The following is a 10,274-nucleotide window of genomic DNA, read 5'->3' as shown; positions in this document are numbered from 1 at the left end:
TCTGACTTCGAGCTCACCCTAGCTGAGCTTGAGATTTATCAGCATTCTCTTCTACAAATATCATCACGATGGAGAGGAGCACGTGACCTGGAGGTGCTTGTTCCCGAGTGGTCGAGGACATACTCCAGGGAGTGTCTGATACTGCCATAATTGATCAACTATTGATGCCCACAACTTGGTTCGTCGAGCCACAACACGGTGAATGACCCGTGACGGCGATTGATGCGTCTGGGGTACATGCACGATAGTCTAGCATCGGCGAGAAGCCCTTTTCGACGCCGGTACTCGAGTACTCGAGTACCATACATTCTTATGCATACCTTTCGGGTGTCATTGTTGGCCGGGGCATGCTGCCGTATACTATCCGAGATACACACAGACTGTGAGCATCTCCATCCCTCATACAACCCAATCAACCCAAGTACAGTCGCACCTCGCTGTCCCGGACTGCTAAAATCTGAAACATCCGTCCGGCACAACGAGGGATCCGGGACAGCGAGTCAGGATTTCGTTGAAAAAAAACAAAAAACAAAAAACAAAAAAACAGAGTTCATAGAGATTCATACGAGAAAGCGAGGTATCCGGATTATCGAGATCCGGGACTGGAAACAACTGAGAATTCTTGGCGCAACGTATGATCACCCAAAAACCACTAACTCACTTCTAAGTGAGAGCAGGCCAATGTACAGAAGTCTTTTCTGGCTGAAAGAAAAGGAGGGAGAAAAAACCTAACAGTTTATTTTTGAGTCTTTCCTCATCTTGTGGATGGTCAAAAGTGTAATTCACTTTTTCGATGGTACCGTACTTGAAACGTTTGTTGCCAAGTGTATGGCACCATCGGTAGAACATCGCGGGTAATGCCGCGAGGGAGCAACACCCTCTGTGTATAAGATACAAGGGGTGGGAAAACCCGCATCCTCCGATGCTACCAGGCCAATTTGTCGTTCAATCATTGTAGGTATTCTCATCCTACCGGTATTCTCTTCCCCTTTTTCGAGATAGTCCTTCTAAGTTTACCCAGGAATGCAGGTACGGTTCAACACATATAAGATTGCGCTGGAAACAAGGGGCACGGTACATTCAAGTCCCGTGCGAATCCGGATACCCTTCCTCTCTGATCCAGCGAGTGCTTTTATATGAGGATTGGACGCTGCCGCAGAATTTCTACTGTTCAGCGAGGTATCCGGTTCAGCGGGATGTAGCGGTAGAGTGCTATGGAGTCGCTTTATCGTTCATGTAGGGGGGTTAGTTAGCCGTAGTAGGCAGATAGAAGGGGGGGACAACAAGAAGAGGAAGAGTATGATACTCGAGTAGATGGAGGAGGGGGCAAGGAAGCAAGGGACCTTGCATGAAGCGGTTGTAATAGCACCGGGCAACTGGAGCGATAGACCGGGCAGAATTGCGTGCAGCTCGCCGGGCTCCCATATGCACCTAGGGAATTTTTACCGTCGCGCGTCGAGAGCCTAAGGGTAGAGATATCGTAGCCTATCGCTGCGAATGGGATCACGCAACCATATCGTCCCTAATCGAGGGAGCTCCAATTAGCACCCAGCTGTAGCCATGAAAGAAACTGCCGTTACCGTAAGGGAGAGAGTGCTTATATACAAAGTCAACGGCTCATATTCCTGATCCGCCCTCCTTCTTTCTTCTCTCATTTCTTTCCTCTCCAGTCCCACCCCCAATTCTACCTTTGAGTTTCGAGAAGCCATTGGAAAGGATTCGCTGGAAGGGAATGGGTACCAACGCCAATGAGATCATGGGGGGCATAGAAACCCTCCCGCAAGAGGAGAAACATGGTTTCGATGAGAAACACAGGGCTAGGGATGAGGACGACAGCATTGCATCTGAGCCCGATTGGGATCCCTTCACCCCGTTTCCTATCGTGGAGGGAGCCCCGGAAGAAGCTCGCTCACAGATTCTCACTATTCGTGCGGTTGTTGTTGGGTGTATCCTAGGAGGTTTGGTCAATGCCTCCAACGTTTATCTAGGTGAGTGAGGGCACATCCCTTGTAGGGCAAATATAATGAAATAACGAAAACAAGTATGATATAAACTAACAGTACGATGAGAGTAAAGGTCTGAAATCCGGATTCACCTTTGCGGCGAATTTGGTTGGAGCCATCTTTGGTTTTGCTATCTTGACAGCATTCAGCAAGACGCTCGGTCAGAACTTCCCCATTCTTGGTGGCTCGTTCGGGCCGAAGGAGAACTCCATTGTTCAGACTGCTGCTACTGCTGCCGGTGGTCTCGGCGGTATCTTTGTGACTGCCATTCCGGCTCTGTACCAATTGAAATTGCTCAAGGACCCTGTGTCGGATTTTCCCCGTTTGATCACTTTCACCATTGTCTCGGCGTACTATGGGTTGTTTTTCGCTACTCCTTGTATGTTTGTTCTTCTCTTCTCTTCATAGAAGCATTGACTAACTAGAATGTAAAAGTGCGGAAGTTTTTCATCATCCATACTGCGAGGGAATTGAAGCTCTACTTCCCCACGGCAACCGCCACGGCAATGGCCATCCGCTCTATGCATTCCCTTACCGGGGCTGCGGGAAGGGCTTCGAAGAAGAGGACCAAGGCACTATCTATATCATTTCTCGTTGCAGTTAGCTTCCGTGTTGGGTCTTCTTATGTTCCCGGCGTTTTGTGGGATTGGCATATCTCCACTTGGTTCTTTGTTTGGTCTGGATACACAAACCAGGCCCTTGCCATTGAGAACTGGGGCTGGATCTTTGAATGGACTCCTGCATTTATCGGAAGTGGAATGCTTGTTGGTCTTAACCCTGCTATTTCGTTCTTCGCTGGTTCCGTCCTTGCTTGGGGTGAGTTCCTCTCAATACCCCCGCATGATAGGTGAGTGGCCTAACGGGCGGTTAGGTATCATTGGCCCTACTCTTGTACATAACGGCATGGCATATGGCGTTCAAATGTTTTCGGAGGGGGATCCAGGATACGAAAAGTGGAAGGATTTAGTTAGCTTCTATTCCTTCAACCTAAAGGATCCCATCAACCATCCTTCCCCCCGGTACTGGCTTCTCTGGCCGTATGTATCCCGTTGTGGCATCTGAAATCCTCATACGGTAGCTAACCATCAATAGCGGTGTACTTGTGATGCTTGCTGCCTCCTTCGCCGAACTTTTTGTGCAGTACAAATTAATCTGGTTCGCTTTCAAATCGGCCTGGAAAGGAATTGCAATGGGCCTCAACACGAGCGTAAGAAAATTTGGCAGGGAGATCCCATTCTTCGAAAAACACTCCCAGATTGAGGTGGAGGACTTGGTTGAGGACCCCGCATCGGAAGATGAACAAGTCAAACTCTGGCAATGGGGCCCCGCACTAATCGTCACTATTATTGCAACCTGCATTGTCCTTGGCCTGCAGTATCACTTGAACGTCGGCATGTCGATTCTCGCCATTCTCCTAGGTTTCATCTTCTCGTTCTTGGTGATTCAGTGTACAGGGGTAACGGATGCTACCCCGTTGACCACGGCTGCAAAGGCCTCCCAACTCATCCTTGGTGGTGCATCATCGGGTGCTAACCTCCCGCAAGCTACTGCTGAAAGACTGAATCTTATCGGAGGAGCCATCGCATCAGGAGCTGCATCCCAAAGTACTGATCTCACAGCTGACTTTAGGGTCGGCTTCCTCCTCCGTACCCCGCCAATTTTGCAATGGTACGCGCAAGCGATGGGTTCTGTTGTCGCAATGTTTATGTCCCCAGGAATTTTCATCCTATTCATGAAGGCCTACCCCTGCGTTGTAGATCTCGAGGCTGAGAAATGTACCTTTTCCGCCCCATCAGCCGCAGCCTGGCGTGCCGTTGCAATCGCCGCAACAAACCCAACCATACCAATCCCGAAATCTTCCGGCATCTTCTCCATTCTCTTCGCCATCCTAGCAGTAATCATGGTCCTCGTGAGGCACAACTACCTTACAGGACACCGTGAGAAGTACCGAGCATACGTACCCAACTTTATGACCATGGGTCTCGCTTTCGTCCTTCCACAAACGCAGTACGCTACTGCTATGACGACTGGCGCTTTCGTTGCTTACTTCTGGGCCAAGAGGAATCCTGCCACCTTCGATATCTTCGCTTACGCTATTGCCGCTGGTATGATGGCTGGTGAAGGGTTTGGCGGGGTGGTTAGTGCTATTGCTGAGATTGCAGGGTTCGGGTCAAGTGTTCACGGAATTGCTACTGGATGTCCTGGAGATATTTTTTGTGGTTAGATTTGGAGTTTTTTTTTTTGTTAGTTTTGTCTTATTATGTGCCTGGCTTGCTGTTGTGAACGAGGCACAGTACCTGGAATATCGTTTCATGGTAACGATATGGCTTTATGATTGTTTATGTCTGGGGAGTTTGTGTTGTAATTATTGTGCGGCAAGCTTGTGTTCGCAATATTTGATACAGTAAGAAATAGAATAGAAAAACGGTGTTGTTTTTTCGCACGCAGTAAGAACCCGAAAGGGCGGATCATGTGGCTGGTACTGTAGTCCGAAATTTCCTCCTCAGGAAAAGGGGAGCGAAAAAACACAACAAAATAAGGAAGGAGCACAAGAGCTTTACCAGAAGAGGCAGCTTCCAACGTCCTAGCACAAGGTCCTGTCATTCGGGGGATACGGCAGTTTGTCAGACCGTTCTCACCCCCCGTTTAGGATTGATCGCCCCGAACCACTGGGGATACCATGGTTACATCCCAACCTCAAAGTTGGGGGAGGGGGGGGGGCAAGAATACCGGCAGTCTAATCCACCGGTACTTGTAATACTTCTAGCCGAGTGATTAGTATGATCACTCCCATGCTTGAGCCTCGAACATCATCATCACACCTATCATTCGATCCCTACAGGTAATTTATGTTCTGTCCGGGGATTGACATTGTTTCGTCCCTTCTCGCAGAACACATCCCAATGCCTATTATACGAGGGAGGACTTGAAAAGCATCGGGCCACGAAAAACCGTAAGTTAACCGCAAAAGGGTGCGTAGAAGCAAGAAAAGAAAGAAAAGAAAACACCGCCAAATGGCCCTCAACCAGAGCCCCATTCCAATCCTCTCTTCATCCAACTTAAGGTCCCCGCGAGTATGGGGCTGGCACAGCCGGCGACAACAACCCGGATAATAGGGAAACCTTTTTCTGCGCAGAGGCAAAACTGGAATTTGGTGCACTGTCCTACCACTCCTCCGCTCCGCCCTCTGCGGTTTTTTTTTTTGGGGGGGGAATAGATGTATATCTCGGGTGCTGTGCTGGTTAGAATTGAAAGTGCTCTGGTTGCGGTTGTTGGTATACCCAGATATGGGGGGGGTTGGAGGCAGTGTTGTATCATAAGGGAATTTTGACTAACTTACTCTATTAGTATCATACAGCGGTTGCGGATGGGGTGGTTTCGTTTGGCTGTGTGTTTTTTTTTTTTTTTTTTTTTTTAAAAAAAAAGGGCTGTTGGTGGTTTTCGGGGATCATTGGGAATTTGGAACGTTCTCAGGGGCGGTCAGTTATTATTCCGGGTGGCCCCCATTTCTGTTTTGGCGGGGAATGGAATTGTCCCGTTTTTTCCTTTGTGCAGTATTAAGTGCAAAGTGATTTTATGGCTGATGTCAAAATTCCACATGTTCTCGACAAGGTAGCGTTGGGGGTTGTCGCATTGAAAATGTCTACTTATGATATCTCCAAATTTGGTATAAACTAGTGTCAGATGAAATGTTTTGTTTTGGTATCATATGATACTTTACAAAATAATGAATACAAAAACCGACCATGTAGGAAAAAGGCAAGTCAAGTCATCATGGAGGCTCCGGGATCCCTCTGAGTATACACTGTGTCGAACCCGAATTATATGTACCCAAAAAAAATAAAGAATAAACAAACAATCAATATACTAGAGGTAATACCCCCCCTCCCCGCCTACATCTCACGAGCGGTTACCATACCCCTCTCGTGATTCATGAACGTCCCTAATCCCGTCCTCGTTGCCCAACCTTTCGATATCCCCCTCCAACCTCTGACACATCTTCTCGAGTAGCCACTCGGTCTCACTCGACGGACTCGCCAGTGGGCCTCCGTCATCCAACCAACTCCACTCGTCCCCTTCTTTCCACGCAATCCCTAATAATCCCAAGAACTTCACCCACTCCTCGAAGGAGTATTTCTTTGGCGTCTCACTGGTTGTGTGTTTTGTGAGCGAGCATATTTCTGCTGCTAACTGTTTCAGGAGTTGCCCTTTTTCTTGTTGGTTGTGTGCCTGCTCTGGGAAGGTGTTGGCGATGGTTGTGGCGGGTTCCTCAAGTTGTTTTTCCTCCTTGGTGTGCTTCATCCGCTTGAGTTTCCGAGTGAGTGAGATGTTGGAGTCCAAGTCTGGCAGGATTGTCTTCGCACCGACCCAGAATGTGGCTTTCTGTATCATGCTCACCACCGTGTCGCCCATGTTCGATATCAAGATCGTGAGGGTGGGCACGGCGATCATTGTCCAGACCACAAAGAACGGCTTTCCCAAATTGGACTCCGGGTAGATGTCACCGTACCCAATCGTCAAGAGAGTTATATAAGAAAAGTACAAGGAGTCGAAGTAGCTCCATTTCTGGCGCCGCTCCGAGAACGTGAAAACCATGGCGCCACCCAGCCAGAGGAACAGAAACGCTGACAAGGAAGTGGCGAGGGAGGTCCATTTACTCTTCCTATGGGCAGTTTTCTCGATCTTGCGCATGAGGTAGAAATCGTCGTGGAGTTTCTCTTCCTCACTTTTGGGCTGGGATGGGTTCTCTTCTCGCTCGCATCTTTGCTCTTCTAGTCGCTTTATCCATTTTATTCTCTCTTTCTCGACCGCTCGGCGTTTTACTTTTATCTTCCCACGTTCCAGAACTAGTGAACGGACGCTACCGACTACCAGACCTAGGATGATTATTCCGCCGATGGCGAACGGGATTACCAGGGCTCTTGAGAGGGTTGTCTCTAGTTTAAAGTCGCTACCCAGGCCGACAGTTAGGATGGTATAGTCGGCCCAGTATACGCCATCAACATACTCCCATGCCTCTATCTTGCTGAAGACTAGTGCCCCGACGCCGAGGTAGAAGGTGAGACTTATCGTTTGGAGCATCAAGGCTCGCTGAGGGAGGGTCGGTTTGCTGAAGATTGGCGGGTAGCGTTTTAGTATTACGCTGTTGAAATAGTTTGCTAGCAGGAAAGTAGCTGCGATGAAGTAGAGCGTTGAAGATAGTATGGCATAGTAGTAAGATTGAGAGAAGGCATATTCCTCGCTGGGGTAGAGCCGGAGGTGCCTGGATGCGGCAGCGACGAGAGCTATCAATAGAAATGAAGATATATACCTATTTCCGTCAGAAAAGTGTCTATCAGAAGAGAATAGGATGGTATAGAATTTCATACCAAAAAATTATCACGATCGGTTGAGATAACTGATAGCGGATTCGGCGACCAAACGTCAATAGTAGACAAACGTTGGCAACTAGAGCGAATGCTAGAGACACCGCGTTAACAGCGGTAAGCCTGCGCTACCAATACATGGGTCAGTAGACAGCTCCAACAGAGGTATCTCACCTATCACCAAAAAATCACTTACCAAGCCGGGTCATCGATCCCCCACGCCTCCCTATATTTCCCCCCAGGCGGGATACGTAACCGCCATGGCTGTACAAGCGCGCAGACAGACGTCAGATTAGCCAGCGGCCCAAAGGCAGCCGCCATAAGCGGAAACGCGGTAGAGGTGATCCACCACATACTGAGTCCACTGTTAGCACTGTCCCGTTCTAGAAATGAATATTGAATAACAAACTTTGGCTCGGCAAGTACCTTCTCTATCTTGTCGCTGCCCTCCCCTTTCACTAACTTCCCCTTGGGCTGCTCTCCAGGGCTCATCCTGTTATCGCTGCCGTTCCGGCACCTTGGTGCTTTTCCTTACTCCGATTATCCCTTTCGGTAGAAGGCGGTCTCGACCGTGGTTCTGTCAATACAAACTAAGGGATTGGTCCTCCTATCCCCTTCTCGAGTGACCGTTCAGTCCCAAGTGCCTCCTCCTCTTGCACCGGCTCGTCGAGATCCGGGTGGTTTATCTTGAGTTTTTAGGCAGTCTCCGAAGGGCAGCAGGCTCCGATCAGTCCCGTAGGTACGGTGGTCACACTTGCCGGAGGTGGGGGGGGCCGATGTCCTAGATGTCAAGCCCCCGCCAGCCATCTTGACTCACGGGAAGCGAAATTACTCAGCCACATCGGCTTTGTTCGGGTTGTGTTGGTGACGTCAACCGTTAACGGATCTAGAAGTTACGCGAGGTATGATAATTTACTGGTACCATACTCGTGTCAATAAGTGCTCGTGGAGAATGGGATTGTTCAAGATGCCACTCTCGGCAAGGTCCCTGAAAAGGGTATGTGTGTGCAATAAATTTTCACTGCCAAGTGCCGAGACAACAGCCTTCTCCCTTCTCATTGGCCTGATTGAAATTAAAGTGAGGATTCGAGACAGGTCTACTGCCAACAATACGTCCCGAGTGATAGATCGTGATAAGCCCCGGTTTTACATTCTCGCTAGGGGGTCCAATACCACGGCCGACCTCCGGCCTTTGCTGGCTAACAAGGTGCTATCATGGCTCCGATACCATATCCCTCCCCACCTAAAGTGCCTCTGGGCAAAATTCCTCCATTAAGGTTACATAGCCCTTTTTGTGTAGCGTAGCACGCCTGTATCGCCAAAACCTTGGAGTGTGTAACGCGTGAGTCACGTTGCACCACTACGGCGCAAGGCGCTCCAAAAAGACCATACATAACCAAAAGCCCACCCACACATGTACTTTTCCAAGCCATCCAAGCACGGAAAAATCTGTACCATAAATCCTCTACAGCCTCGTTCGGTACTAGAGGGGGTATATACATAAGACATGCCCTTCCAGAATTTGTTGGGGGAGCCCGCTGGTTATCAGAATCCGTTTCCATGCATCGAGAAAATGTCTATGCAGCAACAATACGCTTACTCGGACAATGGAGGAAAGTCGAAGAAGCCGAGGGTCTACACGCGAGCTGAGTGGGGCGCCCAAAAGGATAAGATAAAGTTACATTACTTTGACGAGGATAAGAATCTGTCGGATGTGAAGGGAATTATGAGTTCTCGATACGACTTTCATGCAACGTCCATCTCACCCACCCTTCGCCAGGTGAATTTTACTAACGGGTTCAAAGAGAGAAGCAGTACAAAACGAGGATTAAAGCCTGGGGCTTGGAGAAGAAGGTGAAGACAGAGGAGATGAAAGCCATCATCAGAATCCGAGCAAAGCGAAAGCGAGAAGGAAAGGACTCGATCTTCACTGTTCGCAAACGAATCGTGCTGGAGCAGAAGATTGAGAGATTCCAAAAGTCCCACAAAGAGCCAATCTTCCCCGAGTCCCCACCGCGTATGGTCTTCTCTGTTGCTTTCTACCTAAAACTGGGCTGAATTTAACGCATCTTGTTCACAGCAACACCATCAGATATCGAGTGCTTTACACCACGACCTGATGATAGTTACTCTCCCTTAAGATCTCCATCAGATAATATGGACTGGGGGGCGGAACTCTGGGAACCCGTCGAGGAAACCCCCAAGTCTAGTTACACACGTAGTAATACCCCTTTACACGAAGCCGCACGCAGCGGAAACTCTTCTGAAGTCCAACTCCTGCTGGACGCTGGCCACTCCTGCAATGAAGAGAACTTCTTCGGGCAGACACCACTACACATAGCAGCGGCAAATGGCCATCACTGCGTCGTGCAAATCCTCCTTGAGGCCGGCACCTGCGTTGACACGCTAGACAGCTACTCCTGGACCCCTCTACAATGCGCATCGAGAAACGGCCACTCATCAGTAGTTCGCAAGCTTCTAGAGTGGGAAGCAAACGTACTCCAGACAGATGACTTCCACAGAACCCCCCTCCATTGGGCAGCAGCGAACGGCCACGAGCGCATCGTCCGCATACTCATCAAAGCAGGGGCAAACCCAGACTGGCACGACGGTGGGGGATCAGGGCTAACACCACTTCAACTAGCAGCAAACAGCTCTCACGCAGCAGCCGTTTACGAACTTCTCGACGCAGGAGCTAGCACCGATCTCGTGGATTCCTGGGGACTCAAGAGGACAGCCCTGCACTTGGCTGCCAAAGCTGGAAACGAGATCATAATCCAGTTGCTACTCGACTATCACGCGCGTCCTTGTATGCGTGATAGCCTTGAACGCACCTCGCTGCACTGGGCTGCAAAGAACGGTAACGAAGCGGTCGTGGAAAAGTTGCTGGCAACAGGGCGGTTCA

The 10,274-nt window shown here is 49.4% G+C and overlaps 2 protein-coding genes; one reads left to right on the top strand and one right to left on the bottom strand.

Annotated features, from left to right (window-relative positions):
* Positions 1-850: 850 nt before the first annotated feature.
* GSTUM_00008628001 (uncharacterized protein) lies at positions 851-4,227 on the top strand (the record flags this gene model as incomplete). XM_002840172.2 has 6 exons in its annotated part: positions 851-954; positions 1,022-1,988; positions 2,077-2,382; positions 2,439-2,819; positions 2,875-3,040; positions 3,096-4,227. Exons 2-6 carry the CDS (start codon positions 1,733-1,735, stop codon positions 4,225-4,227), a joined length of 2,241 nt encoding a protein of 746 aa, XP_002840218.1. The 5' UTR covers positions 851-954; positions 1,022-1,732.
* Positions 4,228-5,903: 1,676 nt separating this feature from the next.
* Positions 5,904-8,056, bottom strand: GSTUM_00008627001 (uncharacterized protein; the record flags this gene model as incomplete). XM_002840171.2 has 5 exons in its annotated part: positions 7,796-8,056; positions 7,701-7,724; positions 7,566-7,633; positions 7,373-7,492; positions 5,904-7,314 (listed from the first exon to the last, which is right to left on the bottom strand). The coding sequence occupies exons 1-5, from the start codon at positions 7,859-7,861 to the stop codon at positions 5,904-5,906; spliced, it is 1,689 nt and encodes a 562-aa protein (XP_002840217.1). The 5' UTR covers positions 7,862-8,056.
* Positions 8,057-10,274: the final 2,218 nt, after the last annotated feature.

This window comes from Tuber melanosporum (assembly GCF_000151645.1).
Source record: "Tuber melanosporum whole genome shotgun sequence assembly, scaffold_49, strain Mel28".
Taxonomy (NCBI): domain Eukaryota; kingdom Fungi; phylum Ascomycota; class Pezizomycetes; order Pezizales; family Tuberaceae; genus Tuber; species Tuber melanosporum.
The sequence above is the reverse complement of the archived record's forward strand: the minus strand, read 5'-3'. Positions and strand labels throughout refer to the sequence as shown.